This window comes from Danio aesculapii, chromosome 6 (genome assembly GCF_903798145.1).
Source record: "Danio aesculapii chromosome 6, fDanAes4.1, whole genome shotgun sequence".
Taxonomy (NCBI): domain Eukaryota; kingdom Metazoa; phylum Chordata; class Actinopteri; order Cypriniformes; family Danionidae; genus Danio; species Danio aesculapii.
The window spans coordinates 53,160,974-53,186,355 of record NC_079440.1 but is presented as its reverse complement, the minus strand read 5'-3'; the positions used below and the strand labels follow the sequence as shown (position 1 = coordinate 53,186,355).

The 25,382-nt window shown below is 35.5% G+C and overlaps 1 protein-coding gene across 3 annotated transcripts in view; it reads left to right on the top strand.

The window, feature by feature from the left end:
• Window positions 1-23,516, top strand: part of mtss1 (MTSS I-BAR domain containing 1) — a 115,774-nt gene extending 92,258 nt beyond the window's left edge. The window contains exons 7-16 of one of the 3 annotated variants that reach the window (XM_056460522.1): window positions 2,505-2,662; window positions 4,830-4,937; window positions 5,026-5,123; window positions 7,292-7,382; window positions 9,546-9,668; window positions 11,275-11,385; window positions 14,521-14,677; window positions 15,032-15,058; window positions 17,877-18,148; window positions 21,869-23,516. In XM_056460522.1, the coding sequence (XP_056316497.1) occupies window positions 2,505-2,662; window positions 4,830-4,937; window positions 5,026-5,123; window positions 7,292-7,382; window positions 9,546-9,668; window positions 11,275-11,385; window positions 14,521-14,677; window positions 15,032-15,058; window positions 17,877-18,148; window positions 21,869-22,495 (1,772 nt within the window). In that variant the 3' untranslated portion in view covers window positions 22,496-23,516. The remainder of the gene's footprint in view (window positions 1-2,504; window positions 2,663-4,829; window positions 4,938-5,025; window positions 5,124-7,291; window positions 7,383-9,545; window positions 9,669-11,274; window positions 11,386-14,520; window positions 14,678-15,031; window positions 15,059-17,876; window positions 18,149-21,868) is intronic. The other 2 variants (XM_056460525.1, XM_056460524.1) reach the window with 2 other exon arrangements.
• The last annotated feature ends 1,866 nt before the right edge of the window (window positions 23,517-25,382 follow it).

The window sequence follows — 25,382 nt, the reverse complement described above, 5'->3', positions numbered from 1 at the left end:
ATAATATTTTGGAGCAGTAAACATGTCAGGCTGAAAAATCAAATCAAATAATCAAATCAAATGAATTATTGGCTCCTGCTGTCTTCATTAGTTTCAAAAACACAGATTTCGTAACAATTTAAAATGGCATCTTTAGATATTGTTGCTGCTGAAGATACAGTCCTAAGATACTGTCCTAAAAAAAACAAACAAAAAAAAGTAAATAAACAACCTTACACATACCTTAGGAACGGTTTTACATAAAATTTTGTCGGTTTTAAAACCTCTCCAAACCAAGGTATATCTTGAAAACGGTTAGATTATGCCTAATCGAGAGAGAAGCTGTGATTTAGGAAGACTGAAAAACAGTGTATTTTCATTCTGTTGCGTGTCTGAATCTACTAGATCCTTTCTGAGGTGCACCTCAGAAAATATACCTCCAGAAATAATACCTGGATGATGGAAGCTTTCAGGACTGCTTCAGACTGAGCTGAGCCCAGTTTGATGAGCTGTACTCTCATTATGGCAGGAGGATTTCCCCTCGTGACATCAACAACAGGCGCTACGTCATAACCACGCCCATACTAGAGCAAGCTCCTGATTGGTCACCGTGGATTGTCATCTAAGAGTCAGATTTTCCAACCAGAGCGATTTGCAAGTTGGTCGCATCAAATGCGCAACATGCTTAATTCACGCCACTTCAATCGCGCTGATAGCACCACAGGATGTCTATTTGCATCTTTGCATTGACTTGTAAATTACTCGCTTGAAGCTTTATTCACGTGTGGTGTGAACGTATCATTACTCTTCTGCTACGAATGTATCTTACGTCATGTGCCATACATTAGCTCAGAGATCAGGCAAGAAGTTGTCTAGAAAGCGCATTCGGCAGCCATTTTAAAAAAAATTTTTTTTACAAAAAACGCATTTATTTACAGTAGAAGACATGCGACAATCCCCAGGCACTGTATGGGCTAGTTTTACGATGGATTTATGCACTTTTGGAAGCTTTTTAAAAAAGGGACCACCCAGCGCCATTATATAGCATGGAATAACCTATACAGTACCTTTAAGAACTCTTTTCTTCCAAGAAGCATTTTGGGGATACTATCCCTTTTACAGGCACTCAGAGATTTTATTTTTTTGCAAATCTTTAGTAACACATTAGTTTAGGTCACATTTCATGCTATTAACTACTAGCTTACTACCTGCCTATTGTCAAGATTTTAACTGTTCATTAGTTAGTTATAAAGAATGATCTTATTCTGCATCTCTAAACCTACCCAAAGCCTAAACCCAACTACTACCTTACTAATCATTAATAAACAGCTAATCAGTTGTTTGTTCAGGTAGTTAATGGTTCGTTAATACCGTGAGTTGTGACCTAAAGTGTTACCTAATCTTTTAATGATAACCTATGCACAAAAGGTCAGCCATGTGGTCACAGTTCCTTCATGAACCCATAGAAACCAGTTGAAAAGAATATATTGAATTTCCTTGTTGCCTCATAATATGAAATAGATTTGAATATGAACATTTCTTAGTCTTGTCACGCGCACACACAGACAATCTAAAAATGTAGTAATGCTCAAAAAGTGATTGCAACAGCAAAGCGGGTTCATTTAGCTGATGTGTTGGTGGGTGATGCATCTGCTGAGAGATCAAAACAAGAGCAAAAGCACAGGTCATGTGTTTAAAGCTCCTCACATGGTGTGTGCTGGCATGAGCTCTGGCTGACTCTGTAAACAAACCTCGAAATGTGATTAACCTCACATTTTCTCCCGCTGCACTTCTTCAGTACAGTTCAAGCAGCAGCAGCAGACAGAAACGGTCATCATGTCACATTTTGATATCTCCATTCTGACAGTCATTGAAAAACCTGCATTTGTTGACCACTGCTAGGAGCACTGTGTGGAATGTGAGGGTCTGTCTCTCAGTAACAGATGGGCTTTAAATGAAACGCACCATACAGTCCACCTGTGTGCCATTACTAGAGACCCTTGAACTGTCGTCACGCCTGCTCGCAAATGACCAATGGAAACTGCACAGCAAGGCTTTTCCAACAGCTAATAGCATTGCAGCAAATATTTGCATGGTGTGTGCAGTGTTTTTAGAAACTCTACTGCCTCCTGGTGGTTACTAAAGCTACAACTAAAGTTATTATTTTCTTCATATAATAGCATAGTGTCTATTAATGTTTTAATTTAGCTTTCTTTTAAAATGTTTTGAGCTTTATTATGCATTTTATTTTTTGTACTGCTGCTTAAAGGGATGGTTTAGCCAAACAATGAAAATTCTGTTGTCAATTAATTTCCCTTTACTTGTACTTTCAAACCAGTTTGAGTTTCTTCTATATAAAAATCATTTGGGAAAAAAGCTGGAAACCATTGACTTCCATAGTAAGAAAAATAAATACTATGGAAGTCAATGGTTACAGGTTTACAACATTCTTCCAAACATCATCTTTTGTGTTCAACAGAACAAAAATGAAACTATACTGATGAAATGCTCCTGTGTTTGTACAGGTAAAGACGAGGTGCGGATGCAGTTGGACAGCGCTCTTCAGGACGTCAACACACGCTACGCTGTGTTGGAGGAGACTGAGAAGAGAGCTGTGTGTCGAGCTCTTATTGAGGAAAGAGGAAGATTCTGCTCCTTCGTCACCATGCTCAAACCTGTCCTGGTGAGACTCTGATGAGAACTTTGATAACCCTTTTTTATGACCCATAATTATTTTTGTTTTGTAATTAGGGCTTCACAATATATAGGAAAAAAAATATTGTGATTGTGATAATAGTATTCTGCATGAAAATTTGCATCGTACAATGAATTAGATTTCTTGAATTAATTAGTTTTCTGCATGTTGCATGTTTTGGTTATTTATCCAAATTTAACTAGGCCTTACTATTTTTAGACCCACCTTCCCCGGTAGGTGTTGCTATGATATTGGCTATAGCAGCCCAAAGGTGAACCTAGTGCCTCATAACAGATCTGAAAATAAATAATAATGGCAGGAGCATCGAGACAAGAGGAAAATAACCAGAGCCAATAAGAATCAGAGTATCTGCAGAGGTTTTTACTCATTTGTAGTGTTTCATAGACTAAATGTTTGCATCTTGACGTTGTTTTTAGCCTGAATTAAATTGAATTAGGTCTAATTTCTGTTTTTGATTAGATCTAGTTTCTGTTAAGTTTGTATATACCTGTTTATTTTAATATGATCATTATGATCAGTGACATAATTAAAATATATTAATTTAATAATAATTTACAGATTGGCTCCATGTCACCACGTCACACCCCTACAAGCACGCACTTTTGCGCTGTGTAAACACTGTCAGTCAGAGTAGTGGTTAGCAGCATTAGCTGCCTGAATCAGACAGAAAAATTAAGAGCACCGATTGAACCTCATGCCAGCTCTCTAAAACAAAATCTGACAAGTGTCTTTCACATATATTCAGGTTATAAGCATGTGTAAGTAATATTAAACATTCTCATATCTTTTGCGAGTTTGTTATTTGAGATGTATAAGGTAGGGAAAGTGGCCACATAGAGAGACACTGCAGTGCTGCTGAAGACTGTGAGTGTTTACAGGGATTTGACTGATAAATATGAATTTGTAGCTAAATTGTTAGCAGTGCCAAACAGCATTTCCTGTTGTTTACATCCTTGTTTATGTCCTCGCTACAACATACCGTTAACGCTAGAAACTGTGCATGTAATAGATCATATTAACAAATAAATTATGTGCAGGTTTTTGCTCACAATCCACAGCTTCTTCTGTTGGAAGAGTTTTAAATCTTTTTTTTTTATAATTATCTTGAACATAATTAAAATTGAATTGTCAGCACTTCTCTCTTTGTGTCGTGTCCTGTGGAAGCCCAAATACAGAAACAGAAGAAGCTCTGTGGAAATAGCATTTGCACAGCGTTTAGACAACACATTTGGCCACGGCCCTTCGCTGCTCAGGGTGTGTGCGCGTGGTGAATGCATGTAACCAGAAGCCCTTGTGATCTTACTAGCCCGGATGTATATTTTTGTAGTCTCCAAACTTTGTTCGCTGTAGGCTTTGCTAAGCTAACTCTGTAAAAGCCAATGTCCCCTTTGCATTGAACTTTGAGCATATTACATTCAGAGATGCTGTTTATGTTCACACAACTACATTACACATGGACTAATGTTTAAAATATGATATCGTAGTGGACCACCCCTTTAACAACCGTAAATTTGCATGTTTTGCTATTATCACACAGTTTTAATTGTAATAATGTTTTTATGTCAATTGCTATGCAAATTGTAGTTTATTTATTATTATTATTATTATTATTATTATTATTATTATTTAATTAAAGAAAAAAAACAAAGCAAACAATAAAATACATTTTGTATGCGTAATTTAATAGATTTTTTTTACATTGAAACCAAAATGTACTGTTGGAAATGTACATATTGAAGTCAACATATTGAATACACATATATTGAAGTCAAAATTATTGCCTGTATTCATTATACAATGACTTGCCTAATTACCCTAACTTTCCTAATTAACCTAGTTAAGCCTTTAAATGTCACTTTAAGCTAAATTTTAGTATCTTGAAAAATATCTAGTCAAATACTATGTACTGTCATCATGGCAAAGATAAAATAATTACGGTATTAGAAATGAGTTATTAAAACTATTATGTTTAGAAATGTGTTGAAAAAGACCCTCTTTTCTTTAAACAGAAATTAGCGAAAAATAAACAGGGGGGCTAATAATTCAGGAGGACTAATAATTCTGACTTTAATTATGTTCTAATTTAATTCTTTGTAAGCATCATCTGACATCATATTTTCCTTTATAATGTCAGGACGAAGAGATAAGCATGCTTGGCGAAGTCACTCACTTGCAGACAATTCTAGAAGATCTTGGCAACCTGACGGCTGATCCCAACACACTGCCTCCTGCGAGTGAACAGGTACTGCGTGACTTCTAAACAGGCCAGCATGTGATATTATTTTTTCTTTATAGATGAATGTGTTTCGATCATTATTGCGTATGTGCAGGTTATTCTTGATCTGAAAGGCTCAGACTACAGCTACTCGTATCAGACTCCACCTGCATCTCCTAGCAACACTTTATCACGCAAGAGCAGCATCAGCAGGTGAGTTTAAAGACATCAGGAATTACTCAGTTAATATGTTTATTGGAAAAGATAATTACAATATACAGTGCTCAACGTATATGAGTACACCCCTTACAAATGTCTCATTTAAATTTATATTTTTAAAAGGAAGCTATACAATATTATATTTGTGCATATACGTTAGATTACACAGCACTGAAGCCAAATCTAAAGCTTATCTAACAAAACAACTTACGATAACAGTCCAAAATTAGCACATCCAAATTTATATGTTATAGAAAAATCTTAAATAAAACAAATTAAAAACAGAAACAACAATGTATATAATTTTGTTTAAATCCAGTATTTTGAGTGAATTTAATTGCATTATCTTTCTATTTTTAAAGATGTTTGGTGACTAAAATATTATTTCAATAAATATATCTGTTTAATAAATATGTTTTGTTGAAATGCACCAAAATATATGACCTATATTTACTGAGAAATGAATACAAATATTCATTTTTAAAATAGGGTGTACTTAATTATGCTGTGCACTGTACATTATTTTATTATTATAGTTTTTTCAAATAAATTTGATATATTATGTTGAATTATATTGTTGATTCTTTTTTTCTTTTGTTGCATTTTTATTTACATTTTAAATATTAATCACAAAACACATTGAAACAAAGAAATAATGCTAAAGAAAGACAATAAAATATATATATATATAATTATTAAAATGATTATTCATTCATTCACTTTCTTTTCGGCTTAGTCCCTTTATTAATCCGGGGTCGCCACAGCGCAATGAACCGCCAACTTATCCAGCACGTTTTTACGCAGCCGATGCCCTTCCAGCCGCAACCCATCTCTGGGAAAATAAAATGATTATAATAAATAAAAATGATTTTAAAAAGTAAATAAATTAAATTAAAATATGTAAAGAAAAAATAAATAAAATAAAATGAATTCAAAAATGACATACCATAACCAAAATATAACTTGAAGAAACATCAGTAAAATCCAAGTAAGTAGTCCAGACTTGATAAAAAACCTTAGTGGACATATGAATGACACCGGTAATGAACTCTAAGGGGATAATTCCTTAATAATATTGTGCCATAATTTCAAGGATGGGGTTATATTGTTGATTCTTGCAATGCAAATCAATGACTTTCAGCACTTTTAGAGTAAAAAAAACAACAACATATAGATGAAAAATAAATTAATCCCCATAAGTTGACCGGCTTGTTTACAACTTTTTATATAAGCTGAAGCATCCAGAATAAGTACAAGTAAAAGGCTTTTTTGTTGAACAATACAAAACATGTTCCCGCTCTGTTGTGAACAAAAAGCCTGTGCATGTTATTATGTATTTATCAGTCTCTTCGGGTTCTCTCCAGGAAAAAAACATTTAATTTTTACTCTGAAAATACAAAAAAAATCTTGTAAACTTGCTATTTTTTTATTCTTAGTGGTTCTTGTGTGATTTTTCTCCAGACCCACTGGACTCGCAACATCTTGGTGGGACAAATTTGTATCATGAAATAATGCTTACACTGCAGACTGTTGTTGAGAATTGAATGCTTAACATAATTATTTATTTGTAAAATATATTTGCACAATGGGCAACACAATGGCTCAGTGGTTAGCACTGTCACCTCACAGCATGAAGGTCGCTTGTTTGAGTCCCGGCTGGACCAGTTGGCATTTCTGTGTTGCATGTTCTCTCCGTGTTGGTGTGGGTTTCCTCCATGTGCTCTGGTTTCCCCCACAGTCCAAAGATATGCGCTATAGATGAATTGAATAAACTAAACTGGCTGTAGTGTATGAGTGCATGTGTGAATGTGAGACTGTATGGGTGTTTCACAGTACTGGGTTACAGCTGGAAGGGCATCCGCTGCGTAAAACATATGCTGAAATAGTTGACGGTTCATTCCATTGTGGCAGTCCCTGATAAATAAGGGACTAAGCTGAAGGAGAATGAATGTAAATATTGGCGCAAAATGTACTGAAGGAGTCATCTTAATGCTTCTATTGGGGCTTACTATGCAACAATAACAGGCCAACATGCACTGTTTTATGGCTTGCATACAGACATCAGTTGTTTAAAATTGATTGGACAAGCAAGTGTGATTGTAGATTAGCAAACAATTGTGCATTATAGAAAATAAATAATCTAGAATTTCTCTGTCTTACAGTAACTACACCTCTGTGCGTCACGTCCCATCTCTGGACTCCATCTCCAGTGCAGTGGACGGGCTTCACCTGCGAGCACCAGACATTACACAGGTATCAACAGACAACACTACAGTATTAGTCTAACACATACCTTTTAGAATAATTTACCTATTAGAATAATTCTATCAAAAGCACACATACAGTACAACTTCATTTAACCCAGAGAAGACTCTAAATGGCTTCAGAGCCTCCAGAAGATTATGGTGCCAAATCTAAACTTTAAAATTCCCTTTTAACATTGTTTAAATTTGAAATTTGGTTGCAATGTACATATTAGGGATGCGTGGATCAGCTGAAATGTCACCCGAATCCGCGGCTTCATACTTATCATCCACCCGCCCACACACACACACACGCACACACACACACACACACACACACACACACACACACACACACACACACACACACATATATATATATCCGCACCGGATCGTCACATTAATAATTCTAATTCTTTGTTTTAGGCATGATGATAGACCACCGTGGATCGTTCATTACTATCAGCAGATTCAGTGAGCTACTCTGCTCATCTCTGATAGTAAAACAATACGTTAATCGTAAACATTTTTAAATGAACATTTATTTATAAAACCAAAAGTTTGTCTTTAGACAACCTTTTCTTCATTTTCAAATAGATACACAAAGTAAAAATATTTTTTTTTTAGCTTTTACAGATACAGGAAAAAGATAACAAAAACGGTGCCACTTCAGCCTAAACGGCAGCTATGTTATGTTTACTTGGCCTTTTTCTTTGCACTGTGCAAAAGCAGAATAGCACCTACTGTGCCAGGATTTGGGCGATTCCGCCTCCCTTCCAAAACACTGCACTAAATAAGCGTTCACTCGCACCGCTTGTTGCAGGAATGCTCAAGATTCTCTTTGCAAGGTGCAGTCGTGTAAATAAGCGATCTTGTTTGTCCCAGAACGATAGCAGATTTTCCTCTGGTGACTCCTCTAACTGAAAGTTTGAACAATACTCTTGCACTTCATCCGTTATTTTGGGCGTCTCGTCTTCGCATTCTGTGCAGTCCACTTGTTGCTTTTTTGTTGGTTCACTGCCATGTCCCGCTGGATCCACCCACCCGCATTTCATCATAATGTTTTTTTTGTATTACCCGACCCGCGGATTATCCGCAGCGGCCACGGATATAACCGCCATCCACACATCACTAATACATATGATGCTGTGATATATATATATATATATATATATATATATATATATATATATATATATATATATATATTTTTTTTTTTTTTTTTTTTGGATAAATACATGATCAATATTTTCACGCCAAAAATCTGAGTGCAAAGAGAATAAACAAATGTCTAGACAAACAACACAACATACCCGATTGCTATTAGGAACAGTTTGGTGTGTTTAGAAGTTCTACTAGAATTACATTTATGGCTCTGCAGTAAATTAAATTGTATTATAATAAAAAAAATACTGCCCAAATGTGACCCAGGAACACAAAACCATTAATAAGTATAAATTCTTTTAAAATTGAGATTTATAAATGTATAAATAAACTTCACATTGATGTATATTTTGTTAGTATAGGAGAATTTGTGGCTGAAATGCAACTACTTGAATATCTGGATTCTGAGGGTTCCAAAAAAAACCAATAATCTAAATACTGAAAAAATAACCTTTAAAGTTGTTTAGATTATGTGCGTATCAGTGCACATCATTAATCAAAAATTGATGTTTGATATAATTACAGTAGGAAGTTTTCAAAAAAAATATTCATAGAAGATGATCTTTACTTTAATATTGATATCATAGTAAAGAAAAATCTCTTTAACTCATACAATTTATGTTTAGCTATTGCCGAAAAATGTACACGTGCAACATAAGACTGGTTTTGTCATCCAGGATCACAAATAGTGTGCAATAAACATGGGTATTTGGATGTTTTTTTTTACTAGCCCAAAAGACAGGAAGCGTTGGAAACAAAATCTTAAAATTGCCCAGTGCATAAATTAACAATGGTACAGCTGTCAGATTGAAAATCACCTTTAACGCCTTTACATTTAAAACAGTTCTATTTTAGGATTAAGACTCTGAATAGAATACCTAAAATATTTCTTCTGACCAAGAAATTGGTTGAGTCTGATGGGGTTTTGTAATTTGGATTTGACACCATCTAATTTCATCTATTTCTCTTGTTCCACTGCTCCTCGCCTTGATCTGATCTGATCTCTCAGCGCTCACGCAGTCCTCTCCTCCAGGTCGGAGGAGAGGAAGGCGCTCGCTCTCTCAGTGAGGGAAATTCTCCCACAGTCCGTCGCTCCGGCCACCGCGGCCAACACCTCCGGCACAGGAGCACTGTGAGCGCAGACTCAGTGTAGTGCTGTGTGTGTGTGTTTGTGTCATACTGAACCTGTGAATGGACTCATGGCTGTTGCATGTGTTACTGGCCACACGTAGCTCGAAAGGTTTTCCTCAGTGTTTGTCATTGTGCATGTGTGAAGGTTGTGTCCGTGTGAAGGTAGAGAGCGCCCTCTGCTGGACATTTAAGGATTGATATTTGATGACGGAGGAAAAAAACCTTGTTAACCTCTACATTAACATCATCGAACCTGTACACTTATCTAACATAAAAATACCTGCATGCTGCTTTATAATGACCATAAGTCTACCTGGCTCATAGCAGTCTATTAAAAAAGTCCATTTTTTTCTCAAAAAGTGTACCTTTTTGCAGTCATTCAAAAAAATTTAATTATGTTCAAATACTGCATTTTAGTGGCATTCTAAGCACTAATCTTTGCTAGATTATCTTGTCGGATGATGATCACACTATAACAGAGTTATTAGTTTTATAAATAATGTTATGAGATTACAATTTTAAATGATTTTTTAAATATAAAGAAATATGAAAAATGCTTATTTATAAAATACTAATTTATTTACCATCCATCATTTAAAAAAAATTGTTAAAACTACAGGTTAAAACTGAAAAACTGTAGCCTATAGGCAAATAACAAACTGGCCAGCTCATTTTCTCAGTCAGAATTTGTCCAGTTGAATAATTAAAGCCTTCTTCTAAACTCCTTCTATTATTTCCACAATTTATGATGGCATTACTGTCGAAATTTTGAAAAATGTGCTGATATAGGGGCCAAATTTATTTAAATTATTCATTTTTTGTGTGAAAAAATTGGGGATTTAAAAAAAAAAAAAAAAGGCCCAGCCCTAGTAGAAATATTTCAACTCTGTGATTGCTTTGTTTCATGTATTGTATTGTCTTGTGATTTGTTTTTTGTTTATTTTAATTGTGAGAATTGTGTGTTGTTTTACCCCTATTGTTTAGGTTTTTTTATACTGTTGTAGGTCATTCAGATTTGATGAAATCTAATATATGAAGTCATTTAAAGGAATGGTTCAGCAAACAATTTAATTTGCTGTTAATACTCACCCTGAAATACTCACCCTCTCAACTTGACTTTTTTTACTTTTTTAAAATATATAAAATTCATAGAAATCCAAGCTATTGGCCAGTGATAGTTTGAGAGGTAAAAAGCATATACAGACAAAACAAAACTAATACTTATGGCTCCTGATGATGCATTGAGGTCATAAGAAGTGAAACGATCAGTCTATGCAAGAAATTCAGCAAAGGAAAGTTTACAACATTCAGTATTTACAAGCCTAGCCTGTTGAGTAAATTGACAGCAAAGTATCTGAATACATTAGAAAAGAAACATTAGCACTGGGTTACACTGGGATGATTTGGAGGGCTTGACAGAAACTCCACCATCCTGAAAATGCTTTTCCAATCAATTAGATGAAATTAAGAATTTTTGCTTTGCTGGTATGTTACATTATAATAAAATAGTTTGCAGACTCTAAATCATATTGACTTTACAACATTGGATCATAATGTGTTGTCTTGTTTTCTGTTGAGAAGGACTAATGAAGTGTATTGTTGTGTAGGATCAAGGTCAGAACTCTCCGGGCACAGAAAATGGCACCTCCATGCCTCCACTGCACAAAATTTACAGCGGGCATGAGGAGAGAGTCAGGACGCTGTCCTCCTCTGGCAAGGTACATGATCATTTTAATGCAATAATGATGCTGTTCTTTTTCTTCTGTGAATCAGAACTAAATCTTAAACACAAGGGCTTCAGACTATGAATAATTAATTGTACGGTGCAACCTTTTTTCTTATCAATGCAACTTGCCTCTACCAATTTGCTGATAAGCGTTGATGTGTCTTTTGCTTATTAGAAATATTAAATGCCAAAAGCAGAATGAAATCGTAAAATCGTCATTTGAAGCTGAAGCCACATCGACTATTTATTAGCTTGTCTCAAAAACAGCGCAGAGAAAGGCTGCACAATAAATCACAACCGCATCGTATCGCAATGTATGTATCCGCAATAGTCACATCGTATAGATATGCAATGTTGAGTTAGGATTATATTTGAGCTAAATTTACAGTTCAGAGCACAAGATTTGTAGAGTCACTGCAGAGTTTAACCACAACGAAGTGCATGTTGTGCAGGTTTTTAAGGCCTGAGAGAAATACTGAAAATTATTCAGACCCTTTGCCAATTGGAAGTTTAATAAAGTATAATTTTATTGCATTATCATAACAATAAAGACTTGGCAGTGTAATTTTTACATTTATATATACAAAACCACAAAGGATGCACTGCTTATTTCACTTTTATTTTTGTTTAATTGTATTTGTCTGTGCTTGTAAATTTGTTTATTATATTTTATGCATCATTCACTTCCCTTCAGAATCATCTTAATCAGTCTAAATTAATATATTTGGTAACACTTTAGGGACAAATGCCCACTATTAAATAATTGCTTATTAGCATGCATCTTATTGAGTTATTGGCTGCTTATTAGTACTTTTAAGCTAAATATTCTGCATGATCTTATTCTACATCCCTGACCCAATACCTAAACTACCTTAATATGTATTAATTAGGAGTTAGTTTATTGATACAAAAGTCATAGTTGATGGTTTGCTAATAGCAAGTAGTGAACGTTGAACATAATGAAGATAAATTCTTTTCAAATTGTGCTATTCGATCATTTGGTGAAATTGTAGATGCAGTATATCACAATATATATATATCACCGAAGAATAAAATACTGCAATGTCAGATTTTTCCAACATTGTGCAGCCCTAGCACAGAGCTAATGCTTTTACTACTAATATTGTCTTTAATCTGTAGCTATACCATGATATTACAGTGCAAATGTGGCATATTATATACAATATTTTTATTTTATTAATGCAGACATGATTTTAGTTAGAGGTGACATCGGAGGCCCGTTACACAAAAGTTGTTATCATTCCTTAGAGTCTTAAAGTCTATGACTTACTTTGGTAAATTTCTCAATGGTAGGGTAAATAAACATCCTTTTACTGTGCCTAAACACTCCGGTCAACAGTGAGCTGTTTTATTTTACATCTCTTTAAATTCTAATTCAAGAGTTCACACTTAGCTGACGATTAATTATAAAGCTTGTTTGGCATGCTGTCCCAGGAGAGAGCCCTGAGCTCATAAGATCCTCAAGCCCAGGGCTCCCTTCTGTTGCAAGGCAAGAGGGGAGTTTGAGCTCAGGTAGAACTCGAGAACTCCCCTGCTGTAATAGCTAATGAACAGATAGTGATAGCTCTTAAGAGATAACTACTTACTAGTTGCATATCTATAATGTTGATTTGGATTAGTGATCTTCTTGAAATTAGTTTATAAATAAAGTTCACTTAGCAGTGTTGGGGGTAACGCATTACAAGTAACACGAGTTACGTAATAATATTACCTTCCTAATTAACGCATTACTTAAATTTTTTTTAAAAATTGTGTTTAAGTTACTTTTTTGTTTAATTAATTAGCTGTTAAAATTAAAAAGTAAATTGCTCAATTAAAATTGAGATGAGCGAATGCATTCATCATTTTGAACACACGGAAGAAGAGGAATAAATAAATAAAGATGTAGGTTATACAGTGCGTTGTTAATTGCAAAGCTCCTCTATTAAAAAAAAAAAAAAAAAAAAAAAGACCCCTGCAAGTTCTGAAAGAGATCAAACCTCAGCCTGGTTAGAAAAAGCAATGCAAAAGTAACTCAAAAGTTAATGTAACTCATTAATTACCATCAAAAGTAACATAGGCCCTGTTTATACTATATTTACGCTTGAGCAACTGAATGAATGGCAAATTCTATTTAACTGATTGTATTTTAATTACATTACAACATCGATGCTGTAAAAGGAACCGTATAAAAGGGAAAAAAACCCACAATAACCGGTCACCGGAAGTTGATCAGTATGGGAACAACACTAGCTTGGCATATACCCTATACTGATTTTTTGCTCATATGTGACAGTTCGGATCTGTTCTATGATCGTGTAAACACGGAAAAAACAGCATGCATTCGGATATTCAGAGATCGGTTTCAGGCATCCTTCATATGTAGAAATAATTCAGATAAAAATCGGATATGTTACCATGCGACTATCATGTAAACAGACAGATCGGATTTGAGGCATTCCATTAAACTTGCGCCAATGTGGTACTTCTCCTCGGTTTAATGACATAAAAGGAGGAGCATGTGTGTGCTCATCCGAACATTTCAGACCCACTTCTTATTAAAGCTCGTCACAATTTGCTCCCATCAGAGTTGAGATCTCTCTTGTACCCACAAATTCCTCTGAATGTTGGAGGACACCATATATAAACCATAGACGCAAGCTGCGATGCTGGCCCTTTCCCTCCTCCTCCGCCTCAAAATCATTTTGAAGTTGGCCGAACTTCATATTTCGCAGAGTTAAAAGCAAGACAATTTCTTCCATCGTGGCTAGTGTGGATATGCACATGAATCGGATATGGGTCACAATTAAAAGAACGTGTAAACAGACAGGCAAAAAAAAAATCAGATATAGGCAACAAATCGGAATTGGGCATCAAGACCTGACAGTCTGTATAATCATCACATATATTATCCCATTGCTTGACATTGCAGCCCACCATTATCAGTGTAAAATGCATTCAAACAAACATCTACATGAGTAACATTGCAGTATTTAACAAATGTACAGCTGGTGCTAGTTCTACAGCTTTCAAATGTTAATCTGCAGCTCTGTGCATCTCTAGCACTACTACAGTTATTGTGATCGATCTTCCAAATTGTGATTGGCTGTTTCTGATCTGTGTGTAGCCACAGTCAGCGCGAGAGCAGCTGGCTCTTACTCTGGGAGGAGGACTTAATTCTGAAGCTCCTCGAACCAGCAGGGATTCCCTTCACTGCTCCAGCGGATACAGCACTCAGACCACCACGCCGTCCTGCTCTGAAGACACCATCCCCTCACAGCACGGTCAGTACACACATACTGAATACACACATATGCATGCATGAGACATTTCTATTTCTGTCCTGTATTTTCCCTTTTAAGCTTTTAGTGCACACATTTAAGCTTGAAGTGTTCTGTAGATTTTCTTTGTGTTTCTTTGCATAACAGTTTTCCCCCCTTTTTTCAATGTTTTGACTCTTTGACGTCGTTTCTCAAAATACAGTAATCCGATTTGTGGTTTGTGTGCGTATCAAATGTGGAGCAGTTTCAGACTAAATCTAATGCGCTTGCACAAACCACAGGCTTGGATTGCTGTCCAAAGTGCGTGTTTTTGGCCCTTTGTATACATGTTAAATGTACTTTATTGTTCTTTTACAGTGATAAAGAAAGAACCTCCTCTATATGGTAGGTTTCTGAATGTCATTGCATAGACTTGATTTTTCTCATTGTGATCATGTACCAATAATGACCAACATTCAATGTCTTGATTTTAGGGAATCCATGTCATATTGCAGGCGTGTGTTTGTTGAAAGAGTGTTTTTCTGTTTGCGTAAGATATGAGTGTGTGTTCAGCCATGAGATACAACTCGCATCTCGTCCATCTTCTCATGTTTGTTAAGTTTAACCGAAAACTTACACTCAAACAGAGCTGTTTTGTGTGTGTGTGTGTGTGTGTGTGTGTGTGTATGATGGATTCATTTTTATGAGGTAGTCATGTACTGTTGTATTCATATAGTCATTTTTAGGGCTGTCATTTTATGGCCCGTTTCCACTGAGTGGTCCGGTATGGTACGGTACGCTTTTATGGCGGTTTCCACTGTCAAAAGGTACCAAAAAGCGAACTGTACCTGTACCTAGCATGACAAAAGGGTACCAAAAAGTAGAGCTAGATGCATAGCTGAACGCTATTGGTTTACTGAGAAACGTCACTCGCGCATACACAAGCAGGAGAATGAAAACAAAGAAGCGCCATTTTTAAATACACAGCCAAGACATTACACCGTAATACTATATACATGTAATAACAAGCCATGGTCGACTCAATCTCAATCAAACCTTGTCGTTGTCTTGATGAACAGCCACAAAACCAAGAAGAACAAAATCTGCCGTGTCCTGTTTTTGTTTTACGAGGCCGTCTAAAAGTGTGAGCGGTTTCACTTTCTTCAAAGAGCTCACGATCGCTGCGTGCGTGTCTATATTTGAAATAATGAACGTTTTGAGCTCATGATAATAACATGAGCGTGATTATTGAAGTGCTTCTGATAGCCGATCCTTTTGGAAACAGGCAAACGTGACAGTGAAGCTTGGAAAAAACAAAGGAGCAAATGATTCTTTCAGCAACTTAAACCATGAACATTCTGCCATGTTTAACTATTATCATCACCTTCTGGACTATTATGAACTCAGAATGACAGAATTACTTTCTAACAGAGGTTACATGTGCTGGTAAAGATTAAAAACACTGACTGTGGGCTGTATGTTGCGTGTTTTTGAACCCAAATAAGTACTAAATGTATGCTGTGTGTAGTTTTTTTTTGTATTTGGTAACATATCAGCAACTGTAAGGGTCTGTATGTGTTTATATGTTGCATTTATCTATTTTATATAACCGCAGACGTTACAGTAGGCTATTTCATCCCATTATTGATCTGCGATTATAATCAAATCATGTTCATAGAAAGGTTAGTAATGAACATTTATGCACAAGTATTTATGTGTATAAAAGCATCTGTTTTGTGAGAAGTCCTTCTGGTATGATGTGTGTACGACCCGTACAGCTTTACTTTGACATTTCCTCGAGCGAGAATGACGTCCCCTGAAACTTTCTGTCGTACACCACGCCCACCATTGGTACCCTTTTGGCAGTGGAAATGCAAGCCTGATAAAGGTGACCTGTACCAACCCATACCGTACTGTACCAGTCAGTGGAAACGGGCCATTAGTGCAGATAATTCTTGATTATTAATTATTTATTAATTTATTAATGTTTCTTTAAAGATTATTTTTTGTTGTTTGTTACATTTTACAATACGGTTCCATTAATTAACATTAGTTTTTGTATACATTGTTAAAATCAAAAGTTCGATCTTATGATATTATTTAATGAACCAGATCTAATGTGAACAAACAATGATCAGTGATCTAATGTTAACAGATTAAAGCCTTTGTCATTGTGCTACTTCAAGTGTCTCGTATTCATTCAGAAATTATTATTAAATGCTGGATTAATTCTCACAGTTTTGCAAACATGTTTTATACCATTTCAAATATATATTTTTGTGCATGCTATATATTATAAGTGCACATACATAGTTTACCCAGAGTGTTTACATGGTCATAAAACAGCAAGTAATACAACAAGCATTTATAAATAGTTTGGGCTAGCTTTTGCAGCTGGACATTGCTGTACAATGCCCATTATGGGTAAACATTAGCCAGTGGGGGAGTGTCTTTTGTCTCTCCAGGTGTGAATTATTCATGACCATTGTCACTCTCACTCATACAGCTGTGCTGACCCAAAACAGACTTTACAAAATGTAAATCATTGTAATGTTCTCTTTGAATGAGAGAACAGAATAATTTTCATATAATTGTGAAGTAAATATTCAAGCCTACAAGACTGGTTACTTAAATGTCAGGCTCATTCAGTGTTTTTTTTTTTTTACCTTATTTCAGTTCCAATTTTTTTCTCTCCAAAACCTACTAACCATGCATAATATTTGTTTTCTAAAAAACTCAAGCATGTACATCCATCTTTCTCACATATTATTGTAGCAGAGTTTTTGCTCAATACAAAAAAATACATGTTGGCCAATACTATGTAATAAGTAGCTGAAATAAGCACAAATGTCAGAGCATGTCAAAACATCTTAGAAATTCTAAAAATCACCTCAGACCCCAGAGGGCTGATAAACACTGCGCTCATTGTTAGTTAATGCTTGTTAAGTAATGGGACCTTATTGTAAATTTTAATCCTATATCACATGCACAAATATGCATTTTCTTTTCCTCTGGTGGTCCTTTAGCCCCACAAAAAAGTTTGCTGCTAATTAAAACATTTTATAATCATCTGAAATGATTATTGCTGATCTCTGAGGTTGAACACCTTTTTGTCCTCCATTGTCATTCTCTGCATATGCTACTTCTGCTCACATTACAGCTTTATTTCGTTATTCATCATAATCATTAAACCCTCATTTCTTTGTGTTTCTCTGTCTTTCAGACTATGACTACATCTCTCTGCATGGAGGAGAGGATGCTCACAGCCAGTCTGATTTTGATAAATCTTCCACAATTCCTCGCAACAGTGACCTGAGTCTCAATTACCGCAAAATGTTTCAAAGCAAGAGGCCGGCATCTACCGTCAGTCTGCTGATGGATCCGGAGCCTTTAGGTCCTCACACAGCCACCATCCGCCGTAAACCCTCCAGCAAGCCCAACATCCGCAGAGGAACCATCAGTGGAGGCGTCCCTATACCCATTTCCACACCGCAGGTCTGCTAAAACAGTTCCAAAATCCTTGAATGTACAGAAGACTACTGAAAATCTAAATAAATTATAAAAATATATAAATTATTAGGGTTCCAGCAATCTATTGTGTTTTTAAAATGCATAGATGGCAAAAAGGAGAAAAACTTTGACTACAAATAGGAGGAAATTCCCCTTTTGGTTCTTAATAAATTTAATCTTGAATTTTAAAGGAATGTTTTACCAAAAAAAGCCATCCAAGATGTAGAGGACTTTTTTCTTCCCTTTTTCAGTAGAACATACTTTTATTTATTTTTTTTTTTATAAATTTTTTTTGGCTGAAACTGTGATCCTTGGTGGTTCATGCCTACTGGCAAAAAAAATAAAATAAAATAAAATAAATAAATACACAGGCAAAACTATTTTATTTAGTGATTTGTTCTTTAATTATCACCCCTTGCCCCTAGAAGCAAAGCTATTAGTCAGATGTGGAAGAAACTAAACATAATTTTCAACATTATTGTCTTTTATCCACAGTCTTAAACACATTAAAGACCGCATGCACAAATTCAAACTTGCTCAAATGATTTATGACAGAAATTCTAGTTACATTTACATCATTTAGCAGATGCTTTATCCAAATTAACTTCATTGTAAAGAGGCAATCCTCACAAAAAAACACAAATAATACAAAGATTCTGTTATTGTTCGAGAAGTACAAGCTTGAGTAGGAAGGGATTGCTTCCATTTTTTTTTTGTGAAGGGCCATTCATGTAGAATGAAGAAAGCTATTTTAAAATCTATTTCACATTCCTGCTGTATTTAGCAACCACAGCTTCATTTTCTTTATCGTAAATTTTTTGGATTTTTTTACAGTGCATGTTGCCTTCAATGAAAACAGTTGTCATGCCGTCTTGCTACTATAAACTAAAGCTTGCAGTGCTTGCTTTGCCTCTAAGTTCTTCTGATAGACCCTTTTTTACATTTTCGGGTTTGTCAGTAGTAAAAGTCGTCACATCTGGGTAAACTTGGAGTGCAGTGAATGAGAGAGCACAACAAATATTTTTTTACAACCCTATTTGCTGAAATAATAAAAGAAAAACTTCACGATGGTGTTATCAAGACTTTTGGAAAAAGGGAAAAAATTGTGTAAGACATAACGGCAGCCAGAGGAGAGAATAACCTCTAATCTACTGTCCTGCCCCATAGACACTGCATTAGAAACACCTCATATAAGCCGTATTCGTTTTTTGTAATTTGACACAAAGATTATATAATACATCAATAAATGTTCATACGTTTTTTCAAAATCAAAATGTTAAAAACTTTCAAGGATTTAATATTATGATGACCACTAAACGCGTCAGAACATTCTTGTGAAAAGGGTCCATTGGTCCACTACTTTGTGTGTACTACTTTGTACTTACAGCTGCGTTGTGTGTAAAAGTTGAAATACTTTTATCTTGACAAATCATTTTAAAAACATTGTGCTTCAAGATGCAAGTGTAATGGTCACACACATTCATCAAATTCATTTATCTAGAAAAATAATGGACAAGTAATGCTTAAGTAACAAGAAGACCCAACTTGGTGTTTGTTCTGCAGAATTTCTCTTTCTGTAAAACATACTCTAATGGACTGTCCCACTTTTAATCATTTGCTCTTCAGTGTTTGGACTTTCAGCAGTGAAAATTAAACCACACTGAACTGAACTAACTCTGAAAACTGGACTGACACAGTTTCAATTTCGTTTTACTAGAACTTCTATGTCACGCTGCTTTGACAGTCTACATTGTAGAAGCGCTATAGAAATAAAGATGAATTGAACTAAATTGAATAATGACTGTAGAACATAGGTCTCAAATTTGATTCCTGGAGGGCCGCAGCTCTACACAGTTTTGCTCCAACCCTAATCAAACACAGCGGATCCAACTAATAAAGGTGATCAAGACTACTATGGGCTATTAAGCAGGTGTAAGTTGGAGGTGGTTAAAGCTAAACCATGCAGAGCTGTGGCCCTTCAGGAATTTAGTTTGAGACCATTGCTGTAGAAGGTTTTTTTTAATGAAATGAACTAACTCAGAGATATTCAGCAAATTGTTATATATATTAACGTAAAAAATAATACATAATATTAATATATCTCTACTAATATTAATCTAATTTATTTGTTTGTGGTTTGTATTTTATTTACTTTTAATGAATTGTTTTTTGCCATGTTAAATAGGTGTTGTAGCTGACATGGCATTACAAATAGAAATATAATGATATGTGAACAGCCCCATAGTATGTTAACTGATCACTAGGCCTGTCACGCTAAGGAATTTTTGTTGTGCGATGTATTGTCACAGAATTTGTTGCGATTTAAAATTGTCATTTTGAGATCATTTTATGCCACTGATTATATAATGATTATATAACCACGTAACAATGCAAATAGCCATAAACACTTTAAATCTTAAAAGGTAAATGTCCTATTATATATACTATTAAATATCCTATTAGGTAAATGTCCTATTATAAACTTTGACACCATTGAGGTACTGTAGAACGTAAATGTCATTATAAAATGGCTTTAACGTTATGTGTGAATTTGTAAATATATATTCCAATGGAGTTAGTTCACCATCTCCACGCCAGATAAATATGATCCAGATCCTGTCAGAAAATGTCAGTTTCTCCAGGTATATGGACAATAAGTCAGCAGAGTTTTCAATTCCTAAACCCGTTAACCAGTATTTAACTGAATTGACAGTCAAGCCTGAGAAAACCAGAGAGGAGCAGAAGCAGGAGACAAAGCAATGATGATAAAGAAAGAGCAGAGTTTATTGAATAATCTTAGTTGCGTATGATTCAGTGCTCAGACTTCATCTGACCAGGATAAATACAACAAGTGTTATTATACCACAAGCAATGGAAAATTACTGCTTCACAACATTGTCCAGAGACGATACAGACCTTGAAATGGAGACATTCTCTTATCTCGTACTCATGAAAACAAGTGTCACTTGAATCCACAGTCATAAGATTATAACAATATGGAAAAATTAAATAATAAAGCAATTAGATTAGGAAAACAATAATGAAATAAAAACACATAATAAAATGACTCTCCCCGTGTTGGTGTGGGTTTCCTCCGGGTGTTCCGGTTTCCCCCGCAGTCCAAAGACATGCGCTATAGGTGAATTGGGTAGGCTAAATTGACCATAGTCTATGTGTGTGAATGAGTGCGTATGGATGTTTCCCAGTGATGGGTTGCAGCTGGAAGGGCATCCGCTGCATAAAACATATGCTGGATAAGTTGGCGGTTCATTCCGCTGTGGCGACCCTAGATTATTAAAGGGACTAAGCCGAAAAGAAATGAATGAATAAAATGACAAATAATAATCAAATCATTAACTAATGATCAATAAATCAATATAATGATAATTAAATAAATGACTAATGATCATATCATTAAATGAAATAATTAAACGAAGAATAAATGAATCAAAGCAAATAAAAATAAAACAACACACACGTAAGTTTGATTCTCAGATCCTTTTAGATTCTTCAATGGTAAAAATTATTGAGGTCAATTATTGAAGTATTGCACGATAAGTCGATATATTAATTATTGTGACGGGTCTATTGACCACAAAAGAAATTAGTATTTTGCTGCCAGTTGGAATCCTGTACCATTTTTGATCTTGCTTACGATATTAAGAATATCACAGTTAACCGAGATCTCGTTCTCTTTTATTTTAGGTCCCACTGAAGGCGTCCATTTCTACCGCTGGGCTGAGTGGCAGTGATGACATCACATGTCCTCCTGGAGTAACTCAAAGCAACAGAGTGCCCGGCTCTGATTTAGCTCACGCCAGGCATAATCTGTGTACGTCCACTCAAAGTCTGAGCGCAATGCCGCCTCCATACTATTCAATGTTCCCTGGGCAGCCACCAGTGGGCAGCACAGAGCCGCTGTATCAAATGAGCAAGCAACAGCAGTTCACACTGCACCAACAACAACAGAGGCAGTATCAGCAACAACAACAGCAACATTACAACCAAAAGCAATACAATCAATACAATCACCAACAGCAATACAATCAAGAGCCGCAGTATCAACAGATCCATCACAAAGAGCTCCAACAGAAACTCAAACATCAAGTTCAGCAGCAGTTCCAAAACACGCTAGCTCACAATTCCAGCATGCCAAATGAAAGCGGCCGGAATAATTCAGCGCAGCCTGGCACGGATCATACAGACGGCGCTCCTGAACCGAGCAGCGGAGGAGGAGATATGTTAAGTATGATACGTAGAGGAGTGAAACTTCGTAGGACACTTACCAACGATCGTTCGGCGCCTTTAATCACGCCTAACTATCTCAACTGATTAAATTTTTTTCGTTGAATTCGTCTGTGGCTTTTTTCGTTTAGTGAATTCGTTCGAGCTTTTTCCTGTTGCGATTTTGAGTATTTTTGTTTTTTAAGTGGAGGCAAAACTGTTGACGACTCTTGCCACTCGAAAAGACGTTCGATTTAAGTACACTGTGCTCTAAGAACAAACGTTTTGCAGCGCCCGTGCGAATGTCGCCTCTTAATAAAGTTGATTCTGCAGGCTACGTGCTTTACATATATATGTATACTTATATATACAGATATATATGTATTTAGAGATCTAGATTGACCGTCGGAGCTTAAAGATATATTAAAGTTATTTGTTTATGTCGTATTCGTAAGCACTCAGCCTTCAGGTTAGAGATCAAAAAACTTGTGTATATATTAGCGAAACTATGGAAAGACTGTTGTATTATTCACCTCTTTGTTTGTTTCTCGTTTGTTTTGGAGATTAGATAAAGCAGCACTAGGCGTCTATTTTTGTACAGTTTAGGGTAACTGAAAACTGCACCACTGCCTTTAATCCACCCAATGTCTGTAAACGGATTCAGCCAATGAGTGGAGAGGATGGGAGGGACTGAGCGATGCGATTGGGTGGATGAATGAAGGACTGGAATATAGTGGATCATATTTGTGTTGCTTATGACTGTGAGAGCTTACGAAGGCATCACTGTGGTTATTTATTCAACCTGTTTGATTCTCGATCATTTTTAATCGTTCGTTTGTTTACCAAAGCTTTGATGCTGTAGCCCCGTAGTAGATGCGTATAAATTTGCTCTCCTGGAGGATTTATTATAAAGACTCGATTCGTAAAACCTCAATCTTGTGGCCTATGACTTTTTTTGAGCAATGTTTTGTTTTTGTATTTGAATCAAAGACATTTCTTGAAACAATTGTACTGTTCCTGGAAGGAAAGTGAATGATTGCATTAGTTTTGTAGATTGAATTCTCTTTTGTTGCCTTGAAAGTCAAAAGTGCTCCATTTATCTAATTTAAATAAACCGTATTGAATGGAAGTGGACGTTCTTACGTCTTAGATTTCAAGCGACTTTTATTGCGTCTTAATTATGGCTGCACAACAGGGTGTCCGCAGAGTCTCAAAATGTCTTTAAAAAACTAAATTTTAGGGCTTAAAGTCCTAAATTCAATGAAATGTTGTGTTGTGTGTCTTAAATAATTTTAAACGGGTCTTAATTTTCCTCTGTCCACTGTATCCAACATCCATCCAATCACCAGCAATCCATCTTAATAAAACCCTTTTTTATAAAACCTAATTAAATTCTGGGATTAATCAGGGAAAGAAAACTAAGGGCCAATTCCAATTCTACCCCTTAGCCCTTCCCCTGTCCCAATTCTCTTTAGCTTGAAGGCGTAGGGCAAGGAGAAGGGCTGAATGGTCCTTGAAACAGATTTTTCAGGACCACTTTCGAAACCAAGGGGTATGAAAATTTCTCCGAATACACCATTCACAACAGCAGCGGCTGCACACGCGAATCAGGAGATGCACAAATGAGTATTTTTTCATTATTATGTATTTATACAACAGAAAAGCATATGATTTAATACAGTCATTATGGCGTTTGTATTTTACTATCATGCTTCTAAAATTTTTTTGCTAAATTTGGCTATCTATAATGCATAATGATAACTCCTGTATAGCAGTCCCACAACATGCCTCCACATCTGTCACTCGTTGACTCTTGAATCCCCTGTCAGAAATATCTGGTGGCTGGGAATGAGCTTTTTACAGTGTTCTATAATGTTTATATTGTTTTTTTGGGTGTTTACATGATGAATATGGCCACAGTGTAAATGCACAGTACAGTTACGATCTTATTGCCACAATATACCGTTATGATAACAAAATTGTTGCCCTCAGTGATTTCCTGAAAATAAATACCAAAAAATAACGCAACTGGAATTACTGCAGCAGTCACGATCGTCAATCTTATATGAAGTAAGGGTTTGTGATGACATATGATGACGTGTGCAGGTGTTGTAGTGCTGTCCCATTTCTTAGGGGTAAAATTTGCCGCCCTTCCCCTTCACACTCTGTTTCAAGGGCCAAGGGGAAGGGGAAGGGGTACAAAAAAATAGAATTGGCATTGGGCCTAAAATTACAGTACTTCATGATAATAACAGAACAATATACCCCTTTACATTATCGTCCATTCATACTAAAACTCTTTACAGAAGTAAGAGGAGTTGATTTTTTATGATTATTTTTTTCACCTTTAATTGATAGGACAGTAGAGAGTATTGACAGGAAAGAGTGGGGAGAGGAGAGAGGGGAAGGATCACCATAGTACCTCAAGGCGGGAATCAAACTTGGGTCGCCGTGAACACCGGAGTGCCATGGGTCAACGCACTAACCACTGCACCATTATTTTTTATTATTTATGTAATTGCCTCCAAAATAAATATACTTTTAACAATGTTAAACTTGTCATTAAAAAAAAAAAAAAAAAAAAAATATATATATATATATATATATATATATATATATATATATATATATATATATATATATATATATATATATATATATATATATATATATATATATATATATATATATATATATATATATATATATATATATATATTGAAAAAAGGTATATACAACTAGAGCCCTGAAAAATTTTAAGTTTAATGCACAATGGTCTTAAAACGGTCTTGCACAGGTTTAATTATCAAATCGTGATGGCTTGAGATTTTACAATGTGTTTTATAAAATGGTGTTTTATATTATATTGAAGCACAGTGTTTTGATGTAAGCAGCTCATGATCCAGCGGCAATTCGTAACTTTTTGATTTAGTGGATTATATACTTATTGACCAGGCGGGAGCCTTGGGCTTGAATATCTCTGAGCTCAGGGTTC